This window comes from Ambystoma mexicanum, chromosome 13 (assembly GCF_040938575.1).
Source record: "Ambystoma mexicanum isolate Mex_15411 chromosome 13, UKY_AmexF1_1, whole genome shotgun sequence".
Lineage (NCBI taxonomy): Eukaryota > Metazoa > Chordata > Amphibia > Caudata > Ambystomatidae > Ambystoma > Ambystoma mexicanum.
In genome coordinates, this window is record NC_090938.1 from 106,575,487 (window position 1) to 106,600,437 (window position 24,951).

The 24,951-nt window shown below is 49.8% G+C and overlaps 1 protein-coding gene across 5 annotated transcripts in view; it reads right to left on the minus strand.

Moving 5' to 3' along the window:
* The window catches only part of TRIM33 (tripartite motif containing 33), a 1,358,766-nt gene that overhangs the window by 944,021 nt on the left and 389,794 nt on the right, over positions 1-24,951 (minus strand). For all 5 annotated transcript variants that reach the window (XM_069633393.1, XM_069633392.1, XM_069633390.1 and 2 more), the window contains exon 7: positions 20,473-20,619. In XM_069633393.1, the coding sequence (XP_069489494.1) occupies positions 20,473-20,619 (147 nt within the window). The remainder of the gene's footprint in view (positions 1-20,472; positions 20,620-24,951) is intronic.

Here is a 24,951-nt window from a genome sequence, read left to right on the forward strand (position 1 = left end):
TTCCAACACCACCTTCGGAAGAAAAGAAGGACGAACTCTAAGGACAACCCTGTCTTTATGAAACACAGTGAAGGGTGGCTTAACTGAAAGTGCCTGGAACAAACTCTACAAATACCGTTTTCAGAGTTAACAATCTCAAACGGCATGAATGCAAAGGCTCAAACGGAGCACCCATCAGAAACTTGAGAACAAGGTTCAAATCCCAACCGGGCACCTGGAAAGGTGACGGAGGGAACACATTAGTGAGCCCTTTCAGAAACTGAGAAATTAAAGGAATTTTAAAATAGGAACACACTTCAGACGAGCGCTTAAATATGGACAGCGCCGCCAGGTAACCTTTAATGGTACCCACTTGAAGGCCCCTGTGGGCCAAAGAAAGCAAAAATTACAGAACCATGGGAATTTTACATGCAAAAGGATCCACATTCTTAACCCGGTTCCGGTCGCAAAACTTCCTCCAATGCAACAGTACAGGGACTTTGCTGCGGGCCTTCTGGCCGAAATCAACACCTCTATCAGGTCTTCAGGGAGGTCCCAATCCTCATACCTCAACTTTTCAGAAACCAAGTGTGAAGGTTGAGGGACCTGACCTCTGGATGGAGAACCTGAACCCCCTCCCATGAGAGCAGATTGTCTCGTTAGGGAAGATGATGTGCAGGGCAGATGGACAAGTCGAGAAGGTCCGGGTACCACGTCCTCCGGGCCCACGCCAGAGCAATGAGGATCATCCGGGAACCGAACCTCTGTAACCTCCGCAGTACTTGCGGGATGTCGGGGACGGGAGGAAACGCGTATAGCAGTGGGAATGACCACTCCACCACTAACGCGTCTCTTAAGGCTCCATTTGGAGGAAATTCCCGCAAGCAGAACCTCTCGCACTTCCGGTTGACACTGGAGGCAAAGAGATCCACTTGAGGGGTCCCCCAAAGGGCGAAGATCACCGGGAGAATCTCCTGAGCCAACTCCCACTCGTGAGAGATCGCACTGCCTGCTCAGAGCGTCCGCTATCTCGTTTTCGTCTCCTGCCAGATGAACTGCCGAGATCAAAACTTCCTGCTGGATTGCCCAGAACCAGACCCGCATCGCCTCCCTGCACAGAGGAAGTGACCCTGCCCGCCCCCCCCCCTTTTTGTTGAGGTAGTGCATGGCCACCCTGTTGTCCGTCAGGCTCAGGACATTCTTTCCTTGCACAGTCGGCAGAAAAGCCTTCAGGGCTAGCCTGACAGCCCTCAGCTCCAACATATTGATATGGAGTCTGGAATCCAACGGATACCAACGACCGCTGATTATCAACTCGTTGGCATGAGCTCCCATCCCGTGAGGGATGCGTTCATCACGATCGTCACCTCCGGCCAGGGCAGCCAAAATGGAGCCCCCTCCCCCCCTCATCAGATTGCCTTCTTTGGCCCACCACAGAAGGTCCTGGGCGACCGAAGACGGCACCTGAACATGGTCCGACATCCTACCGGAGGACTGAGACCACTGAAGCTTGAGTGCCCATTGCAAAGATCTCATCCGCAACCTGGCCTTTGGCACCAGAAGAATGCAGGATGCCATTAGGCCGAGCAGTCTCAAGAACTCGAACGCTGGGAGAGTCTGGGCAAAATGAAACTTGTGCACCATCTGCTGAATGTGATGAGCCCTCACCTGGGGAGGAAAACACTGCCCCAGGGACGTGTCGAGCACTGCTCCAATGTACTGGAGCCTCTGAGTTGGTGTCAAATGGGACTTCAAGTTGAGGGAGAAGCCCAGCTTGTGGAGGGAGTGGCAGGTGTCTGACAGATGTTCCAGGACTTGCTCGGGAGAGCGCGCCCTGATCAACCAATCGTCCAGGTAGGGGTAGACGTGAATCCCCTTTCCTGAGGCGCGCTGCCACCACTACCATGAGCTTGGTGAAGACACTCAGGGCGGAGGTCAATCCGAACGGCAGGACCTGAAACTAAAAGTGCGAGTCACCAACCGCAAACCTCAGGTACTTCTTGTGCTTCGGATGGATCGGCACATGAACATAAGCGTCCTTGAGGTCAAGAGACACCAACCAGTCCTGAAGTTGAAGGGCCTGGAGGACTTGAGAAAGAGTAACCATCTTGAACTTGTCCTTCCTGAGGAGTTTGTTCAAACCGCGCAAGTCCATGATGGGTCTCAATCCCCGTCTTTCTTGGAAATCAAAAAATAAGGAGAATACCATCCCTTGTTCCTCTCCGCTACAGGCACCAGTTCTATGGGGCCTTTCTCCAGCGGGATTGAATTTCCTGCGCAAGGAGCGGATCCGGACTCTTCAAAGAGATTCCCCGGTGGATTGTCTCGAGGCCTCTGCCCGAAAGGAAGACAGTAGCCGTGGGTTATGATCTCCAGAACCCACACATCTGAAGAAATGGCGCGGCACTCTGCAAGATGCTGCGCCAGCCTTCCCCCAACCAGCGAACCATGGGACATGGCCTCATGACTGAGCTGAAGCGGCTGCGGCGTTGCCTGAGGGCAAAGAGGCAACAGCCCGAGCGGCCTTGGCACCTCGAGTACCTTGTTTTCCACCTATGGCACTCCTACGGTGGCCCCTTTGACTGGCAGCTCTTCTCGCTTTACCAAAGGATGAGTAATAACCAAAGAAACCTCCCCTCCATTGCTGTCCCCAGGACGAAAAAGTAGAGGTTGTCGAACTGCAGCGCCCAACGACTTTGCTGCAGCTTTGGAGGTCTGCAACCTCAAGGCTCTCGTCAGCCTTGCTGCCAAAAAGATGTTCTCCGTCAAAGAGCATTTTGAGAAGCCGGGCCTGCACATCAGGAGCAAACCCCGACTTCCGCAACCACGCAAACCTGCATATCACGGTGCTCGCCGCCATGGACCGGCTGACGCAATCTGCCATGTCCAAACTCGACTGAACGGCCTCACACATAGCATCCTTGCCATCTTGAACCATGGCAAGGAAACCATCCCATTCATACCCTTCGGGAATATGTTCAGCCGCCAAGGAAACAGTTCCACAGAGTGTGCGTGAAACGAGACAAGGCACAAATGGAGTTGGCCGCCTGAAGCGCCATACCCCCTGCAGAAAACACTTCGCCCAGCCGTCAAAACGCTTGTCGTCCCCATCAGGAGGGATGGTAGGGTACGACGCCTGCTTTGCCGGGGCCGTAGCCGCCTGCACCACCAAACTCTCCGGAGTAGGGTGCTTGGACAAGTAGCAGGGGTCACTACTGGCTGGGTGGTATTTTCGCGGCAAAGACTTGCTCACTGCCGGGAGACTCTCCGGAGCAGTCCAAGCCGCTGCCACCGTTCTTTGCAGAGCCATATGGAATGGCAGTACCGGGTCAGTTGGTGGACCAATGTCGAGGATATCCTGAACAAACTCCCCTGGGGGAGCAGACCATCCTAAGTACTCGGTGACCCGTGACATAAGGTGCCGGTACGAAGAATCGGCATGAGTGCCAGGCTCAGGCCTACAAAACACCTCCAGAGAGGTGTCCAGCCGACTAGTATCATGCAGGGACTGCCTCAGGTCCTCAAACTGACTATGGCCCGAGAGAATCTCGTCAGGCACCATGCCATCATCAGAGCCCTCATCCACCTCTGAAATGAATTCCAGATGGCGGTAAGAAGGCACAGAACTGGAACCAAAGCCGTGCTTGACCTTGGCCAGAGCCTCCCTAGGTGGGTCCCCCGATCCATGGGGTACCCCCTTGACACAGCCCCGAAAGGCGTTGAGTGAATCGGCGTCGACGACAGACGCGGCGCCGACAGCATCGACGGCGTCGACACAGGCCTCGAGGGAGGAGCCCCGAGCGTGTCCCTCGACATGTTGGGCGCCGAAGGCATCGACGACGTCCTCGGAAGCAGAGCCTTGAGAGAGTCAGTCGACGACTTCAGCGCCACAGGCGTCGATGTCTTCTTCGAAGACTTCACAGGTTCACGTGGAATGCCTCGAAGAGGCAGAGGAGTGGGCAGACCGGCTTCGGGACCGAAACCCACTGGACTTCCGACGACGAAGAGAGTCGCCCCTCGAGTCGTCCGTCGAAAGCCCTGCAGACCTCGCCTTCCGGGGCTTGGACACCTTACCTACCGATAACTTCTTGCGCTCCCGCAAGGCTTTCGACGTGAGCGACTGGCAGTCGACAGTCATCCATGTCATGGGCCTCCCCGAGGCACCAGAGGCAGGCGTTGTGCGAGTCCATGACCGATATCTTGTACCCACAGTCCCCGCACTTCTTAAAGCCCGGACGCGGTGTGGAAGACGAGGTAGACATCTTCACGAAGGATAACTTCACAAACGAACATGTTCGAAGAACCGAGATGAATAGAAACTCCAAAGAGTCGAGGCATGCCAAGATTCACGAAGCGAACACGTTCGCAGAAAAAACAGAACTGAGGCTACGGGCGTCGTGCGTCCTACTTATAACATCCAGTGACGTTGGCCGCCGGAGGAGGTCCTCGAGGGCAGCGTACCGACGTCATTGACGCAGGCGCCGAAGATTGTCCTAAGCAGCACAGCTGTGCTGATTTCTCATAGATATGGAATACGTCCGAGGACCCAATCCCCTCGAAAGATTTTTTTTGGGCACAAGGAAGTAGGTTAATACCCTTTTATACCTCGTTCGACAGTACAATCTCTATGGTGTTCTTGAGAAGCAGCGTATTGACCTCTTCGAGCAGGATGAGTTCTTCCTTCGTTTATTTTCTCTGACGCGGGGGATGGTTTGAAGGTTTTTGGATGAGTTGCACACAAACACCCGCTAGTGTTGATAGCACCCACTTGTCTGTGGGGATTTCCCTCCCATGCGTGGGTGAAGTGTGAAATGCATCCTACTGTGGAGGCATGAAAGGGGACCTGTAGCAGACTGTCATTGCTCAGGAGTTGTTCCTCCACCTTTAGATGGAGTACCTCCCGTGGCAGCGAGATCAGCGCTGGCCTCTTTGGTAACCCTGTGAGACTTGGCCCTAGTTGTTATTCCAGGAAGAATTCTAACACTGTCCGATACCGGAACCTATCTGGGAATTTTGGCCACGAAACCGGCAAAAATTGCTACCGCCCCCTTGTCCTGGTGGTTTGTCAGCTGGCCCAGAGATTTAAGGGTGTCATATTCCTCCTTGGTGGACTCTAAGGCATCTTATACAGCTTTGCTGAATAATAAAAGCTTAGTCTGGGTCTCTAGCTGAAAGCCAGACTGGCGTAGCCAAGCGTGGTGCTGGATTATGGTCCCTTCAGCAATAATTCTGCCCGCATTATCTGCGGCATCTAGGTTGACGTGTGTCCTTTTGTCTGTCTGTAGGCCTTTTCGTAGGTTCTGGTAACTCCTTCAGCATCTCTGGATTTCGACGAATCCTTGTGCTTGTCCTTGGGTTTTGATGAATCCTTGGACTTTTGTGAGAATCCGCCGAAATGATCATGGCGATGCTTTCGGTAATCACTTCAGTATCTGGAAGTTCTAAAGTTCGGGCCTCTGGTTGCGCAATCGGCGGAATCGGGGCCATTCCGTCCGAGGACGCTTTCTTACGATGCGTCTCAACGGATTCCTGAATATTGGGGGCAGCGGCCTTTGGTTTAGAAGGCCCAGTCACAAGGTGCTTCTGCGGTTGCAAGGAGGGCTGCCGATCTTGACTGTCAGAAGGCATGCACGAAGTTATCGGTGTAACCGTTGGCGCTATGGATCGTTACAACTGTTTCGTCGAAGCCATCCCTGGGGTTGTGCGTTTAGTGGCTAACACGTGTGAGTCTTCATCGCTGGGGTGTACATTTCCCCTCAGCAGGACGCGAGTCTTGCCTAGCGGGGCCGGGGATAGACCTGGAGCGAGAGTGCTCCGCCAAGAGGTCAATCGCCTCCGAATTGGAGGCTTGTTTTTCACTCAGCCCCTTGTCACAATCAGTGGTTGTCTCAGCGGGGAAGCTAGACTCAGCCTGTGACATTGCGTAGGCCGCCCACCACTTAACATGGTGCTCCTTCAAAGTTTTCAGGTGCAGGAGCTTGCAAGCTGCACAAACTGTCTCGTTGCGAATAACCTTTTAACTGCCATGGGATTTCCCCCCCAGTGCCAAAGCCTTTTTTGGTGATTTTGCTATTTCACCTTCTAACGTTTTCTGTTTCATTAACCCCCTTAAGTGCCAAGGACGGGCTATCTCGTGCTTGGCAACAGTAAGGTAATCCCAAAGAGGAGATACCTTGCCCTTGGCACTTAAGGGGTTAAGGGGCAAACACTGATTACATTTACAGTGTTTAGCCTTTCAAGGGAATTTGACCTTACAAGAAGGACAAAAGCTAAATGGAGTCCTCTCCATAGCTGAGGAAATAGAAAGTGACGAATAGACCCAGGGAACAAAGAGGAAAGGGAAAGGCATTCTCAGAAAGGGAAATGTCCACCCCAACCCCACTCTCCCTACTGTGTAGGCCGGTCAGAAGGCCCAGCCACGGGGTCGGCAGTGCCGACCGGAACACTGTCCATGGACGATCCGTGGAACCGTCTTCCGCGGAGACCTGGAAACAACTGTCGATGAGACAGTAGGGTAGTATTTATAACTTATTTATATACAATCAAAGGTCGAAGAAAACAATAGCAATTTCTCTGGACGAGCTCTGCATAAGGCGACCAGTATGCTGGGTGGAAAAAAACAATCTGAGGGACCTCTATGCGTGAGGGATATTGGGTACACTACATGTCACGTTTGGGATAGTGTTACAGGCACGCCAATGTCGAAGTCCCCTTTCGATTCTCGAAAGGCAAGATGCAATACTCTGCGGTGACCACTGGATGTCGGACTATATGTACAGCATGTGATTCTGAGCAGATTAACAAATTAGAATATACACACACATATATATATATATATATATATATATATACACATACCCTTCTAAGCCAGGTCACACATTCCACAACGCTCCCAGTAGCCATCGCTGCAAGTTAACCTCCAGTTCTGAGCCACAACAGCAAGGCATTGTGCTCCAACCACAAGGTTGGGACTATACTGCTCTGATGATCACTAATAAGGGTGAAACCAGGTATGTAGTTGCTGCAAATGTCTGCCTTGGGTTGATTAAGCTATGTATAAAGTAGCACTGCCCTCTTAGACAAATTCCTGCAGAAAAGGTTTAGCATTTCATCTAATTTGCTTTGGGGCTCAGAACTCGAGGTGAATTTCCAGCGATGCATACTCAAATAGACTTTCCTGCTTTCACACTGTAGGTGAAAGGTTTAAAAAAAATGTTTAAACCCACCATAACTGTATATGTACACAGTACTTGGTGATTACAGATTTGAAAACAAATATGAAAGTCATTTTGGGAACAAAACTGAACAAGTCCAAAAACAGGATTTCTTTTGCAATTGTTTGGTCTTATTTGGCACCTAGACATTTTATTTTAGAAGATAAAACCGGTTTACTCATACGGACTATAGGGAAAGTCATAATGAATGCAAGTTGACACGTCCCTTGCCATACACCATTAACTCAGAAGATTTAGTAGTCAGGCTGTTGTGCTGAGGAGATTTTCAAGGGTGAAACAAATTTAACAAGGTTTTTTTTATTCTTTTTTTACCATCATGTAATGAAAACTATTCCAAAGCACAGATTTGTAAAGTAAAGGCCTCTCTGATCAATTTTTCCAATTTTGCACATGCAATTGATGCTCCAGCAGCAGCCCAATCACATTAAATATACTAAGAAAAGACTTGGACAGCCAGAAGGTGCTTTAGGACATAATGACACAATTCATGCCAAAACAACTCGGTGCATTTGGGCTTTGAGCGTTCTACAACTGAATAAATAAAAATAAACAAACACTAATTGCATTACAGCCATATTTCTTGTGAGTGAATTTGAGTGGGACTGCCAGTTTGGAGCCATTAAACAGCGTAGAATAGGAGGAACTGTGTTCTTACTAACATCTGACTTGTTTTCGGCAAAAATAAACTGTTTTCAATTCATTTATTTCCTACACTGGAAGGAAGGAGTTTTCTGAAGCCTGAAGTGATTGTGGCTCGCTTAATTTACTGGCAGAGCGCCACAGACTTAAAGGACTCCTGTTAAGAGAAATCCCAGGGGCAAACAAGAAACTACCCAACCTATGAGAATGAGACCCCAAAGCTATGAAGCCCCCAGCTTAATGCGCACCAGCAGCGTCTCAGTGCGGCAGTCCAAGGACATCGAGACGGTCAATCCTAACATGGGGGCAGACATCATGAAGCCCCAGGTTTGGAATTGAGGCAGGGCTAATTGATATTTTATGCAGGTTTTCCTGTATAACACAGCCCCTGGGAAAATGTTAGAGCTGGGGAGCGATCTAGCCAGTGGGATAGGAATAAAATGGCTACATCACAGATCAAGCAGTATGGAAGGTGGAAGGGCTCAAAGGGTTGCTTGCGAGGTCATGGAGTGGAGAGACAGACCAAGAGACCAGGTGGTCGAAGGACGATGGAGTGGCGCACGGAGGGGACTAGCAGTATGTTGACGGTGAGGGATTTTTTGGTGAGAGAAAGTAGTACTTTGGTGTGATTGCATATATGGTTCGTAAAGAGATTGAGACTAAGTGGGAGAGATGAGGATTGAGTGAGACATTAAAGTTACTCACTGCAGTTAGTGCAACTCCCATTCTAAAGTGTTGAACCCAAACAGGCTCAGCTTATTCACCTCTGCGTTGCTGTCCCCCGGGAGGTGAACAGCTGAAATCCAGAATCCTCCATGTCGGGGCCCATTTCTAGATCGATACCGCCTCCAAGCATAGTAGAAGAACAAGTTACTTACCAAACTGGTAACGTTCCTCCAACGCATTGCTCATCTATGACATGTAATGTCCACAACTGTACTGCTTCGGAATGTTTTCTTTTCGGTAGAGGGCACCCTTGCGTCAATGGTGTCGGGACGATGTCCCTCAAAGGCCTCCGTTGAGGGCGACGTCAGATGCACAGCACCTGTAGCCTCAGTTCATTTTTACCCCTCACAACATGTGGTACACATGTCCAGAACAGAACATTGACTGCACTAATCCTTGCAGGACGTAAACTGTAATGGCATGGGAAACTTGAGAGGGGTAGGCCAGGGATTGGGGGGGAAATGAGGAATACGTTGGAGGAACATCATCAAGTCGAAAGAATGTTAGCAGTTTGGTAAGTAACTTGTTCTTTCAAATGGATTGTGGATTGTGTCCTCCAACTTATTCCTCATCTATGACATACTCCCAAAGCAGTAAATGTGATTGGAGGAGGGAAAAGAATATAGACATATCCAATTCAAATGGCAGAGTACAGCACTGCCTTACCAAAGGCAACATCCTGAGCATGGGAAGTATCCAGGGAGAAATGCTGAACAAACATGTGAATAGAAGACCACGTTGCAGCATCAGATATTTTTCACCCGCACACCCCTCTGGAGTGCTGTCGAAGGGGCAATGCCCCTGGTGGAATGAGCCTGCAAACCCTCAGGAGGATCCTTACCAGCAAACCAGTAACATTCCGAAATAGTATAATCCAACTAGACAAGGTCTGCTTAGAAACAGCTAGTCCCAAATAGTGTCGCGTATACCCCACAAAGAGCTGGTCGTCCACTCTGAGCTTGCCCATTCTGGAGAGAGAAAAGCTCAAGGCTCTCCTAAAATCCAACCTATGGAGTTGTTCCCCTTCCTTACCAGGATGAGGAGGATAGAAAGCAGGGAGTACTACCTTCTGACTCAAATGAAACTCTGACACAACCTCGGGTAAAAAGGACTGCTGAACTCCCAATACGACCCTGCCCTTGTGGAACAAAGTAAAGGGTGGCTTAGAAGAAAGTGCCTGCAACTTGCTCACTCTTCTGGTTGCTAACGGCAACCAAGAAAACCGTTTTAAATGTCAAAATGGCAAGAGTGCAAAGGTTCAAAACGAAGCACCCATCAGAAATTTCAAAACCAAATTAAGGTCCCAAACCGGCACATGAAACGGCGACGGTGGGAACACATTTGTGAGCCCTTTCAAAAACTGAGTTATCAGCGGAATATTAAAATAAGAGCATTCCTCTGAAGCGCGTTTAAAAGATAGACAGCGCTGCCAAATAACCTTTAATGGTGGCCACCTGAAGAACCCTGTGGGCCAAGGAAAGCAAGAATGAGACAACCTACGGAATCGAACACTGAAAAGAATCCACATTATTTACTCTGCACCAGTGGCAAAACTTACGCCAATGGTACAGGGACTTTGTTGCTGCTGCCTAGCCGAAAGAAACATCTCCATCACATCATCCGGAAGGTCCAAATCTCTATATCTCAACCTTTCAGAAACCATGCGTGTAGGTTGAGAGTCTTCTCCTCTGGATGGCAAACCAGACATTCCTCTCGCGAGAGAAGATCCTGTCTTACGGGCAGGTGCATTGGAGGACAGATGGACATGTCCAGAAGGTCCAGGTACCATGCTCTCCTGGCCGAATCCGGAGCAATGAGGATCATGCGGGTCCCGAACCGTCTCAACCTCCTGAGAATTTGAGGGATGATGGGGATTGGAGGAAACTCTTACAGAGCGTCCGACGCCATGTTCTCCTCACCAGCCAGATGAACCGCCGAGAGGGGCATTCCCTCTTGTAACGCCCAGAACCAGAGCTGCATTGCCTCCCTGCACAGAGGTAGCGACCCTAGATGACCACTCTTGCTGAGGTAATGCTTTGCCACTGTGTTGTCTATTGTTATCAGGACATTCTTCTCCTGTACAGATGGCAGAAAAGTCTTCAGGGCCATTGATGGCCCTCAGCTCCAAAAGATTGATGTGAAGTTGGGACACCGATGGAGACCAACGACTGCTGATGGACAGATCGTTGGCATGAGCTCCCCACCCTGTCAGGGAAGTGTCCGTCACTACTGTGACATGCGGCCATGGCTGCCAAAATGGCTCCCCTTTCAAGAGATTTTTCTCGTGGGCCCACTACAGAAGCTCCTGCGAGACGGAGAGTGGTACATAAAGGACATCCGACATCCTGCCCGAGAACTGGGACGATTGAGTCTGTAGGGCCCACTGAAGGGACCTCATTCTCAAGCGAGCCTCTAGCACCAGAAAAATGCAAGATGCCATGAGGCTGAGCAACCTTAAGAATTTGAAAGCCGGCAGACTCTGGGCATGTGGACATTTTGTGACCATCTGAAGAATGTGATGAGCTGTCACCTTGGGTGGCGAGCACATGCCCAAGGACATGTCCAAAACCGCTGTGTTGTACTGGAGCCGTTGGGAAGGTGTCATGTGAGACCTCTTGAAGTTGAGGGAGAAGCCAAGCTTGTGAAGGGAGCAGCAGGTGACGCCGAGATGATCCAAGGCTTGTTCTGGAGAACTCGACCTGATCAGCCAATCGTCCAGGTAGGGGTAGACGTGAATCCCCCTCTCCTGAGATGCGCTGCCACTACCACCATGAGCTTGGTGAAGACCCTTTGGGCAGAGGCGAGCCCGAATGGCAGGACCCAAAACTGATGGTGTGATACGCCAACTGCGAACCGGAGGCATCTCCTGTGCTTGAAATGGATTGGCACATGAAAATAAGCATCCTGCAGGTGCAATGACACCAACCAATCCTGATGTTGGAGGGCCTGAGGAAATCGGAGAGAGAGTGACCATCTTGAACTTGTCCTTCCTGAGGAGCTTATTCAAGTATTGTAACTCCAAGATGGGTCTCAGTCCTCCGTCCTTCTTGGAATAAAAAAATAAGGGTAATACCAACCCTTGTTCCTTTCCGCCACAGGCACTGGTTCTATACCACCTTTCTCCAGCAGGGCCAAAATCTCCACCACAAGGAGCAGATCCGTAACCTTCAAAGAGTATTTCCCTGGTGAATTGTCGTGAGGCCGCAGGAGAAAAGGGAGGCGGTAACCGTGGGCTATTGTATCCAGAGCACACGCATCCGAAGTAATGGCTTGCGATTCTTCGAGATAATGTGACAGCCTGCCCCCCACGGAGAACAAGGAGTCATGGCCTCAGAGCGGTTTAGAAGCGGCAGTGCCTGATGGCAAAGAGGCAGCTGCCCGAGTGGCTTTGGCACCTCCACCTCGTCCACCAAAAGTGAACTTTCATTGGCCCCTTTGACTGGCCATCCCTTTCACCTTTCCAAATGAGGAGTAAGAGCGAAAGGAACCCCCAAACCCTCTCTATTGCTGTCCCTTAGGAGGAAAAGGCTGAGTTTGTGTGACATCTGCGCTCAGATTCGGCAGATGGCTTGGAGGTCTGCAACCTCAAGGCTCTCGTCAGCCTTGTAGTCAAAAAGATGCAACCCGTCAAAGGGCATGTTAAGACGGGCCTGCACATCAGGTGTAAAACCAGACTTCCGCAACCACGCAAATCTGCGCATCATGTTGCTCGTAGCCATGGATCTTGCAACACTATCTGCATCCTTGCCATCCTGACAATAGCTAGAAAGCCATCCCTTTCCTCCCCTTCGGGAATATGCTCAACCGCAAGCAAAATACAATTCCACAGAGTGTGCAAAACTGTTGCAAGGGCACAGGTGGTTGGCCGATTTCAGCGCCATACTCCCAGCAGAAAATAACTTGCGCGCCCTTCCATCCATGCATGCATTTATCGTCCCTATCAGGAGGGATGGTAGGGTACGCTGCTTGCTTCAAGGTGGCCGTAGCTGCCTGGACCATCAAACTCTCGGAAGTAGGGTGTGTGGACAGGTAGCTGGGATCGCTACTGGATGGGCGGTATTTCTTTGACAACAACTTGTTAACCGCCTGAAAATAGAAAGCGCCTGCAATTCGCTCACTCTACATGCAGATGTAATAGCAAGCAATAGGATTGTTTTAATGGTTAAAAACCTTAAAGGACATGTGTGCAATGGTTCAAATGTGGCACACAGATATTTTAAATCCAAGTTAAGGTCCCAAACCGGAACCTGAAAAGGAGGTGGAGGGAACACATTAGTGAGCACTTTCAGAAATTGAGTCACCAGCAGAATCTTGAAATTAGGAGCATTCCTCTGACGAGCACTTAAAGATAGATCGCGCTGACAAGCATTCTTAAATGGTGCTAACCTAAAGAGCTTTGTGTGCCAATGAAAGTAAAAATGACAAAACATCCGGAGTAGCACACTGAAAAGGATCAACATTCTTTTCTCTGCGCCAGTCGCAAAACTTATTCCAACGGCACTGAGATTTTGTTGCTGGCCTTGTGGCTGAAACAAACCCCTCCATACCGTCATCCGGGAGGTCCCAATCCTTATACCTTAGCCTTTCAGAAACCAAGCGTGAAGGTTGAGATTCCTGACCTCTGGATGGAGAACCCGACCCTCTTGCGCCCTCTTGCGAGAGAAGGTTTTCTCTTTGTGGAAGACGCAGAGGACAGATGGACATATCCAGAAGGTCCGGGGACCACATCCTCCTGGCCCAATCCGGGGGAAATTAGGATCAAGCGTTTCCCAAACCTTTGCAACCTCCCGATTACATGAGGAATGACAGGGACTGGAGGAAACTCCTACAGCAGTGGAAATTCCCAATCCACCATGAACGCGTCTCTAAGAGCTCCTCGCGGAGGAGATTCCCTTGAGCAGTACTGCTCGTGCACTTTCGGTTGGCACCAGTCGCGAACAGATCCACTTGAGGGGTCCCCCAAAGGGTGAAAATCTCTTGAAGGATCTCCTGAGCTAGTTCTAGGGAGACTGCTCTGCCTGCTCAGAGCATCCGCTGCCGTGCACTCTTATCCGGCAAGGTAAACCACCGAAAGGTAGATTCCTTCTTGAATAGCCAAGTACCAGAGCTGTACTGCACAGAGGTAGTGACCCAACGCCGCCTCTCGTGTTGAGGTAGTACATGGCCAATGTGTTGCCCGTGATTATCAGGACATTCTTTCCTCCAACAGACGGCAGAAAAGCCTTCAGTGCCAGTCTAATTGCTCTCAGCTCCAAAAGATTGATATGTAGTTTGGACTCTGATGGAGACCAACGACCGCTGATGGACAGTTCGTTGGCATGAGCTCCCCACCCTGTGAGTGAGGCGTCCGTCACTACCACCATCTCCGGCCATGGTTGCCAAAAAGACTCCTTCAGAATATGTTCCTTGCAGACCCACCACCGAAGATCCTGTGAGGCACATGCTCAGGCAGCCCTCTGGCACCAGAAAAATTCAGGATGTCCTGAGGCTGAGCAACCTTAAGAAGCCGAAGGCCGGAAGACTGGGCATTCTGAAATGTTATAATCTGAAGAATGTCGCAAACCCTCACCTCGGGTGGCGAGCTCTCCCCTCCGACCCCCCCCCACCAAGGATGGGTCTAGTACAGTGCCGATGTATTGGAGCTTCTGGGAAGGTGCCATATGGGACTTCTTGTAATTGAGGGAACAGCCAAGTCTGAATAAAGTGGCAGGTAACATTGAGATGATCTCAGACTTGTTCGGAGGAGAACGTGCTCTGGTCAGCCAATCGTCCAGATTGGAGGTAGACTTGACTCACGCTGCCACCACCATCAGTTTGGTGAAAACCCTCCGGTCAACCCGAATGGCCGGACTCAAAACAAAGTGCGAGCCTATGACCGCAAATCTCAGGTAGTTCCCGTGCTAGAGATGAATTGGCACATTAATATAAGCATCCTGAAGGTCCAATGAATGGCACCAATACATCTTGGAGTTGGAGGGCCTGAAGGATCTGAGAAAGTGACCATTTTGAACTTGTTCTTCCTGAGGAACTTGTTCCAGTATCTCAAGTCCAATAAGGGTCTCAGTCTTCCGCCCTTTTTGAGAATCAAAAAATATGGGGAATACCAACCCTTGTTCCTATGGGCTACAGGCACTGGTTCTATAGCGCCTTTCCCTAGCAGGGTCAACATTTCCTGCACAAGGAGTGGATCTGGAACCTTCAAAGAGTGTTTCCCCGGTGGATTGTCCTGGGGGCTTCTTTAGAAATGAAAGGCAGTAAGCATGGGCTATTGTTTCCAGAGCCCAAGCATCGGAAGTAATGTCTCACCATTCTTCCAAATGCTGAGACAGCCTGCCTCCCACTAGTGACCAGTGAATCAAGCCCTCAGAGTGGTTTTAAAGCAGCATTTGCAGCGGCTGATGGACCAGAGGCTGCCGCGTGAGCTGGCTTTGCACCTTGTCCACCACGAGGACCTCTCCTTTGGCCTCTTTGATTGGCCATGCCTCTCACCCTTCAAAATGAGTAGAAGCGAAAATATATACCCCTTCAAGGTTGTGCGCTAGCACGAAAGGGCTGAGGTTGCATAAAAGTGGCGCCTAAAGATTTGGTGGCCGCCTTAGAGGTCTGCAACCTCAAGGCTCTAGTCAGCCTGGTTGCCAAAAAGAGGAGACCCGTCAAAAGGCAGAGAAACAGAGCCTGCACATCCAGTGCAAAAACCGACTTCTGCAACCATGCAAACCTGTGCGCATCACAGTGCTTTTAGCCATGAACCCGTTGATGCTGTCCGCAGAATCCAACCCAGAATGAAGTGACTCACATGGCTTTCTTACCGCCCCTAACAATAGCCAGGAAGCGTCCCTCTTGCCCTTCGGGAATATGCTCTGCCCCCATAACAATGCACTCCCAGCGAGTACGAAAATGTTGCAAGCACACGTGGCGTTGGCCGATTTCAAAGCCATACTGCGTGCAGAGAATACTTTTCGCACCCATCCATCCACGTGCTTATTGTACCAATCAGGAGGGATGGTAGGGTACGCCGCCTTATTCGAGGTAGCCGTAGCTGCATAGACCACCAAACTCAGGAGTGGGGTGCTTGGACAGGTAGCCGGGGTTGCTACTGGATGGGCAGTATTTCTTTGCAAGACTCTTGTCAACAGCTGGATTTGATTCCAGGGAATCCCAAATCCTTACCACCCTTTTCTGAAATACCACATGGAAGGGTAACACTGGATCAGTGGCTGGACCCTTGTCCAGAATGTCCGTAAAAGCATCCTGATCGTAAGGTACCAGAGGTCTTGGCCAACCTTAGTATTTCACAACTTAAAACATCAGTTGTCTGTATGAGGAATCTGCACGCTCCCCAGATTCAGGTATGCCGAATTCCAATTCAGGAGAGACGTCAATGCCACTGGCATTGTGCAAAGACACAGACCCTGAATTCGACTCTGCTCCGAAATAAGGCACTCCGGCACGTTCGGGAGTACCATACTGTAGCCCAAACAGAGCATCCTTCTCATCCGTATGCTCATCCTCCTCAAAAATGGGAGTCATAGCCTAGAAGAAATCCTTCATCAGGAAGAGGGGTACATAATTTATATGGCCCGGAACCCAGAGGCTTCAATGGCGTGGACGGCATCGACTTGGACTTAGCCAGTGCCTTCTTTGGAGGAACACTGGTCTCCAGCAGTTGTGGCAGCAAAAAAGGCACACCCGACGTCAACAATGTCAGCATTGATGTCGACCCTGACGTCGAAGGCATTGATGGTCTAAGGGGAATTGATGACCCAATGGGCTTCATAGGCACCAACAGCGTCAATTCCTTAGAGGGTTTCGAATAAATCAACCTCTCACCCAGTCTCGAATGACCCTTAGACTTTCTCCGATAGAGATGTCGAGGACCATGCCATTCACCAAGGCTCGAGGGCGCACACGTTTTCGGCCGTGACCTCTCATTCCCAGCTTCGTCAGAAGGCGTGGTAGGACGACCACCCTGCTTCTCAAAAATGTTCAGCATTTGCACTCGGAAAGCTTCCCACTCAGGAGTCAACTTTTTTGACAAGCATGCCACCCTTGCGGGTGAGTCGCCTGACCGACGTCGGGGAAGGCGACTGGTGGTGTCTCCTCGAAGAGGAATGGCAGGAACCGCTTCTTGACCGAGGCCGCTTGGCCACCTTCCTCTGAGGCGAGTCATCTCGCGGCTCATCGGTCAAAAGACCAGCAGGTCAAAACTTCAAGGGTTTGGAAACTCTGCCGACCTTAAGTTTCCCCTTTCGTTCCGTTTCATGGCCTGGCACTGGGAACCAAAAAAAAAAAATACGAATCGTGGCCCTATCCGAGGCACCACAGGCAGATTGGATGTGGGTCGCTGATGGACATTTTCGAACCGCAGTACTTGCACTTTTTTAAACTGGATCGAGTCGTCTATGGAGTGGAAGACATCTCAGAAGGTTTTCGAAAGAAAACTCACAAGTATACTCAATACTCAAATACAAGGCCTGGCGAGTTTCACACGAAGCAAACACGTTTGCGTAAAAACAGAACTCAGGCCAACGGGCGTATTGCGTGCTATATATAACATCGGATGACTTCACCCTAGATGGAGGCCTGGGAGGGACATGGACACAACACCACTGATGCAGAGTGCACTCTGCCGAAAGTTTTCCAAAGCAGCCCAAGGTGGGCAACATATGTCAAAGGTGAGGAATACGTTGGAGGACACAATCCATTCGAAGGGCAGATCTAGGATCCGCTCTTGCACATCAGATCGATATTTAGAGGCATGCACACATGTCGTCCTCATCTCGGCACCCAGTCACAGCCCTCTGCTGGCTGTGTCAATGTGCGAAACCGAAGACTCCATGAGGTCTTGCGCAACAGCACAGGAATCCGCCAGACCTACCTTGAAGGAGGCTTGCCTCTCCAGAGCTCCCACAACAGCTTCTGGTTAGCCACAGCTAAGAGGGAGTTGGCATTGGCTTGTCGCAGATTCAGTCATGCTATGGCATAACAGCGTTTGGCCCAAGACTCAAGGACCTGGACTTCCTTGGAAAGGCAACTGGAGGTGGCTCCAAAAGAGGAAGACAATAGTTAATAGAGGGAGGCTGCTGCCAGCTCTGAAGCACACAGCCAAGGATGGGAGGCCAGGTGGATTGTCTCCCCATCCGTCAACCTGAATCTGCGGTCCAACGTTTTGCTTCATCTGAGCGTTGGCCCAGGGCTTCTCCAAGACCTTTATCGCCACCTGCAGAACATCCTCTGCAGAGGGATGCCAGAAAGGCTTGTGGTGCGCTTGCAAACCCTCTGCAAGCACTCCCGACTCCCAGGGGCTTCTTCAGGAAGAGGGGCTGTCCAAGAAATCTGCCAGGCCCTGAAGGCAGCCATGAAAGGCCTTAAAAGGATGCTGTTTATCGTTCTGGGCGCCATTCCCCCTCCTTTTTATTACAGACGGAGAGGAGTCCGTGACCTGGGACACAAGTGCCGGTGGGGTCTCCCTAGGTCTGGAGCGAAAGACGGGTCCAACGGCTGTTGAGTGGGAGGCATGATATGGGATACATTACTCACCGTAATCGTATTTCTGATGCTTGTATCTGCTTAGATTCACATGCTGTGCATAGGCCGACATCTAGTGGAAGCTGCGGAGTATTACAGTTTGTTTTTCGAAAATCGAAAAAGGGCGTCGACACAGGGCGTAGGGCTAGTAGAAGAGGACGTGGTAGAGGCAGCCCCAGTAAAGGAGGCGGCACGCCTCCACCAAAGCAGTGACGCTCATTTCAGGGTCCCTTCCCATGCAACCCCAGTAGGGGGACGAATATCCAGCTTCACCCAGGCATGGGAAGGGATAACAGCACCAGTAGCGCTGGAGGAACAGGCGGAGGACTCAGGAGGAGGCTGTGGAGGAACCACCTGCGGGATCACCTCCACTATATCCTTCAGTCATCCAAGGGGAACACAGGAGGAGGAGGAGGAAGAAGTGTTCGAAGAAGCAATCCTCGCTAGTTGCCAGATCCCTAGGGGCCAAGCATCCCGAAGTGATGTACCACCACTGCTGGTCAAAGCACTGAGGCACTTGAGGCGTGTAGCCGTAAGACTGGGTGGGTAAATGTACCCCTGAGGAGACCAGATGCCTGTACCATAGAGTCTGCTGCCGCTTCCAGAGGGGAAGGGGACTGGGACCTTCTTGCAAGGCCCATTCAATGGTCGATAGCATGGACAGGCCCTGGTTCGAATCCAAAATGCCCATCCGGCCTAGCAGGCTCTGCCACGTGCTTTTCAACCATTTGGGGCTTTGCGCCACGCCCTGGGCGGACAGGCATGAAGGTCTCGAGCAGATTCAGACATGGGAGGACACGTCCTGGGTCCTGAACCCGAAATAGTAGTGCCGACCTACAAGACCACTCTGGTAGGCGCTGAGCCCTCGGCTGACTGACAGTAGTCGAAACGCCCTGACTCACGACCTTGGAGCGAACTCCGGTAGGCTGTGCACCCTCAGCACCTGCGTCTGGTCGTGCTGCATCATGTAGAGGACTGACTCTTGCTGGTAGCACCAGCCAATCCTTTACCCTCTGGGGGGAGCAAGGGGGGTTGAAGAGGGCAAACTTGATCGCCCTTCCAAGGAGAGCCCGGTAGGGCACCCGAGCGCCTCGCATTGGGAGCCAGTAGCCTTGATGGCCTCAGGCCTGCCAGAACCTGAATCCAAGGAACCATTGCCCATGGGAACCCCTGGGAAGTTGTGACACTGAGGAGCCGTGTTGCACAGAGGGCCTACCTTGTCTTGACAAGAGGTCCTGGAGACAAAGTTCTTAAGGTGCGCCGGGGGAAAGTGTCGAAGAGATCCCACCAACGCGACAACCGATTCTTCAATACCCTGTGACCGAGAGTGCTGCGGGTCGCACACATGTCCCAGCAGCGATCGGCCCTAGGAACTCAAGACAGAGGACATGAGGGTCAGAGGACGGGAACGAGTGGTTGCATAAGGCACATCTGGTGAATCCTCCTGCAGCCAGCCAGTGCAGGCGAGGCACTAAAAGGAGGTTAAATAAGATTGAAAATCAAAGAACAGGGAAGCAAGTGGAAAGTTAAACAAGTATCCACGCTGACTGCCAGTTCCGACACCGTCCATGCAGAAAAAGGGAATGAGGTAAGGCGCCGGAGGTTAGGGGTGATACCATGCCCTGCCGAGGGCACGGCCTCGGCAGGATGTTTCCCACACCTGAGGCCATGCCTGAGCAAGCTATACTAAATTTAATGGGGAAGCGCAATTTTTCCCTGCCAAAGGTTCTGTTACCATCCACAAGGATGGAGAAAAGGGGACGGGACGCATGAGCAAGGAAACCAAGGAAGGAGCGGAGGACCATATTGGAGAGTAGTGAGAGTTAATAGCAGTAGAGTGTAAGAGGGTAGTAGGGGGTGAAGGGTGAAATTAAGGAGTTGACATGATAACATCAGGAACAGTGTACCGAATAAGAGCATGAGAGAGGCAAGAGTGAGGGAGACCTTTGTGGTAGGAAGGCACTGTTTCCGGTCAATAAGACTACCATAATTCTTCAGGGACACCCAGCTAAGATCCACAAGAAGAACCCAGCAGAAGCAAGATCAAGAACTGTGTTGCCATTAGGGCAGTGACCATATTGGGGATTAGGGAAGTCATGGCTTGGGTGCAGGAAGCCCACAGAAGAATAGGGATGGCTCGTCCTTGGACCCCATTGAACATTTAATATAAACCCTAAAAGATAGTTCAAAGGTTTATGTTCTTAAGGCCATCTAACACATTGAGTCATTGTAGACATGCCTACTACTTTTCAGCAACCTTTACATTTTTGTAATGAATTCACAATACAAAGACAACCATACAAGAGAATTTGTTGTTGTTGCTTAGACATAAGTTGTGCTCGGCATTGAAAGACCCGTTTCTTACCAGTCGCTTGCTGTACAGTAAAGCTGTGCTGCTCCCACTTGCAATGGCCCAATTCGTAAAGTTCATCACATGCTTTACTTGCCTCGAGAGGCCAGTGATGTCATTCTGCTGCTGTATTAATTTCATCTGCCTCTCCTTTGTAACATTCTAAACAGTTAAAAGATGAACATTTTTAATATTAATGCGCATGCTTCAGCAATCAGCTCATCAGCTCAGTTTTTACGATGTTTAAAAACCATACTTAAGCGGCAGACATGTCAAAAAATTAGACAGCAGAGTCAGTTCTCTGTTTGCATAGGCATGCAGAGAGTTTGTGTGTAGGGAAGAATACAAATGGCTCATAATTGCATTCCATCAATAGTTAAAAATCACACAAATTATGCTTGGGCCAAGACCAAAGATTTTGTGAACTAACAAATATGTCTCAGTTGTGAAAGTAGGAAATCAAGCAGAAAAAAAGGGTAGTCCCTTTAGTGACTACAGTACTCTGAAGCTCATAATCCACTACACTTTTGTAATGTTGTTCCCGTTAACTAGAGCTTATGCAAGGCTACACTCATGCAAGTGCCCTCCACCACACTGCAACCTGGTTGAAATGCCCAGCCTCTGCATATTAGAAAACGAAACCACTCCTCAACAGAGTTCCCCTTCATTCATACTTATGGTAGACAGTCCAGTAGGGACAGAAACTGCTTTTTGCACCATAAAAATCATATTTTCCTTATAAGAACTTTGTACACAGGAAAGGAAGTGCAGCACTGGGTGTGCAGTCAAACCCACGTGGACTCTGCCTACTGGCAGCACCTATCATTCCTTTTGACAGGACTGACCCCAGCACACCATGCACCTCTTAAGGGGTTTTTCTTCCCCGATTTGTATTCAATTGAGCCTACGTCATCCACTATCGGGGGTACCCTCCAACATAGGTTAACTTGCTTTTTCTCCTGCACTTCCTGCGATGGGTGCTTCACCTCAGAAGAAACAGTTGCTATGCTTAGATTTGCTTGGCCTGAATCCTTACCGCAGGCAAAATACTTTAGTCTTCTGCATCGCCCTTGGCCCACGGGTACTGATGCATAGGCTCCAATGGTGGAATGAGTTCTTCAGTAGGTCTTGTCACAGGACTTTATCACACGCAGGAAAGGATGTCAAAAGTCAGGTTGAAAAAAAGTCCTGTTTTCACAGGCATCCTGCTAGGGCAACTACTACCCTGGTGGTTTGTCACGACTGCAAGGGGGGTCCTTTGCATCCCACAAGAGGTGGCCCAGAGGCAGTAAAAGCTCTAACTGGTGTTCACACCGATGGTGTGAAAGGGACTAACAGGAAAGTAGTCAAGGGTGGCAGGGATCGATCCCAAGGGTGCAGTCTCTGTACTCCTGACTCAAAATTCAAAGTTTCTAAAGTCCCAAGTACTGGGTACTCCACTGAGCATGTCAGGGGTCTGGCCATGAGCTCCATGGCAGCAGCAAAAACCTGTGCTCTCAAAAGACAGCATGCTAGTTCTCACAAGATGGCCAAAATACAATTATGCACTATGGCACACCGAATGGATGGTGCACCAATAAATAGGACTTCAGGACAGGTGACCCCCTGAGAGGCCTTTGCCATCTGACTTGTCCCACAGGTGAGATGGTGACAAGCATGAATGACTTGGGAACAGGATATCTCCAGTCCCTTTGTTGTACCTTTCGCATGTGGAGAGTTTATTCTCTGCTAGCTCAAATCAGAGCAGCCTATGGTGTACCCCAGGACATCTTCCAATGACCAGGGTACTCAAATTGTTCCAGATACAGCCATAATGGGTCTCTGCTACTACGATGACTGGCCAGGAGGACTTTCAAGAGATTTCAGTAGTTGATGCTGCCTCCGGCCATAGCAGTTTATTTTAAAGGCCTCAGCTCAGTCACCTTTGCCTCCCACAATTCCTGTAAGCAGGAGTCTGATGGAGCCTGCTCGGTTATCTGCCAAGACAGCCCCTGGTTTGGCCTCCTAAGCCTGTGGTAAGCCCACTATACAGTCTCTGCAGACAGCTGAACCACAACTCAGGCCCAGGAACCCTGCTCTGCTCCCTAGGAGGATTCTGCTCTAAGTCAGTTCCCAAAAGACATACCTTTGAGGAGGGAAGGAAGAGGTAGATGTTCCCAGACATGGTCAGGGCATTCTATCACATGATATTTAGCATTGATTTGTTTATGGGGTTGGCTATCCCAGAAGAATCAACACAAGAGTTAAGTGCGATTTGTGGTGTTCGCACTAGAGTGTGCGTGAAGGCAAGGGCGGCTAAGCAAAAGTATGTGCTTGCTGAGGCAGCCAAGTTAGAGGAAATACCACACTTGCTCTTAACCCATCAATAGTCTTTGCTTGCTATAAGGCACTTAGCCTAAAAAAAATAACAAGCTTAACCACACACCCACAACCTTATACATTAGTGGTAGCTGCAGCCTCACGTTAAATTAAACAAGGTGGATCTAGAGACCTGTCTTCAAGGCCATAAGCAATGTCAGTTGTAGGTAATGAGGCCAGATTGAAATGTGCATGGAGGCATCCCGACAATCTAGGATATCAACGTAGATCTCTATAAAGCTAAGCAAAAATATAAGACTTTGCTCCTTGTCATAAGAAAAAGCCAGGCCTCTGGGATTGCTCATTGGATGTAAAGGGGATCTAGCTAAAAGTTTCATATTTCAGTGGCACTGCGAGTAAGTGGGATAATTCCGATAGCTCACACTGCGACAAGAATGGCCTCTTAGCGAAGATCACTATTGCTATTGTAAACCAGACAAATTGCTCTGGAAAAGCCAGTCACCAAAAAAGCAGCAACATGCTGGACACGTTCTGGTTTCCCATGCAGACACTTCTTATCAGGCAAGGTACTCTTCAAGCAGATCAATCTTAGGGCAGCTAAATGAATACCAGCTAGGTTGAAATTCTGATGAAGAGAAGGAACTAGGAATGCCACCCCCCCATCCACATGAATAGGACAGCCCGAAGATTCAAGAACGTGCAAAGTCACTCATTCGGAAAACCCCCAGGAGCACCACTGAATGACATACACAAAGATATTCTCTCAAGACAGCCATTATCCTTATGCAGTGAATGTCTTTATGGATACAGGTGCATCAACCGTGGTCATGGATCCAAATGCCATGATGTGTGACGTTGACTAATGCCAAGAAACCACTGTGCTGACATTAGTGACACCACGACATACACATGTTGGTCATGAAGTACACTCGCAACCATGCTCAGCGTCACACAAACACTCAAATATATGAAGAACAAGTAACTTACCCCTGGTAACGTTCTTTCAACTGGATGTTCCTCCAACGTATTCCTCATCTTTGACATGCAATGTCCAGCTTCAGCTGCTAAGGAAAAACATTTTGGCAGAGGGAGCTGTGCATCAATGGCATCGAGTCTATGTCACTCGAAGACCTCCGTCGAGGGCGACGTCATCCAAGGGTATATGTAGCATGCGCGGCACCCGTTAGCCTCAGTTCTACTTTTTCCCCTCTTCATGTAGCACGAATGCCCAAAAATACAGGCATGACAGTACTCTGCCTTGGTGGAACGAAAGATGTAATAGCATGGGAAATTCTACAGAGGGGTAGGTTGGCAGGGCGATGAGGAATACGTTGCTGGAACAGTCGAAAGAACGTTACTAGGGGTAAGTAACTGGTTCTTCGAATGGATTGTGTCCTGCAACGTATTCCTCATCTTTGACAGACTCCCACAGCAGTATCCATGATTGGAGTAGTGTGCAGAATTTGTATATTAAAGATTTAAGGGCAGAGTAAAGTACTGCCTTACCAAAAGCGACATCTTGAGCATGGGCAGCATCCAGAGAATAATGCTCTATAAACGTGTATCGATGACCACATTGCAGCATCACATATGTTTTTAATAGGGACGCCCCTTTGAAGAGCTGTAGATTTAGCCATACCCACAGCGGAATGAGCGTGCAATCTTTGCCTGCCAGTCTGTAGCCTACAGATATGGTAACAATGATCCATTTGACAAGGTCTGTTTGAAAACAGCCTGGCCTAGTTTGTGTCTTGTATATCCTATAAAGAGTTGGTTGTCCACTCAATTTTGACATTCTGGAGATGTAAAAACTTAACGCTCTCCTAGGATCCAACCTATGGAGCCTTTCCTCCTCCTTACTAGGATGAGGTGGAGGACAGAGTGAAGGCAGAACAATTTTCTGACTTAAATGAAATTCTGAAACTATCTTTGGCAAGAAGGAGGGTTTTACCTTTAAAACAACCCTGTCCTTATGGAATATGGTAAAGGGAGGCCTTGATGAAAGTGCCTGCAACTCGCTCACTCTACGGGCTGATGTTAGAGCTACCAATAGTATTGTCTTAAAGGTTAACCACCTTAACGGACCTGTGTGCAAAGTTTCAAATGGAGCACATATCAGGAATTTCAAAACCAGGTTAAGGTCCCAAACGGGAACGTTGAAATGGAGGGAACAAA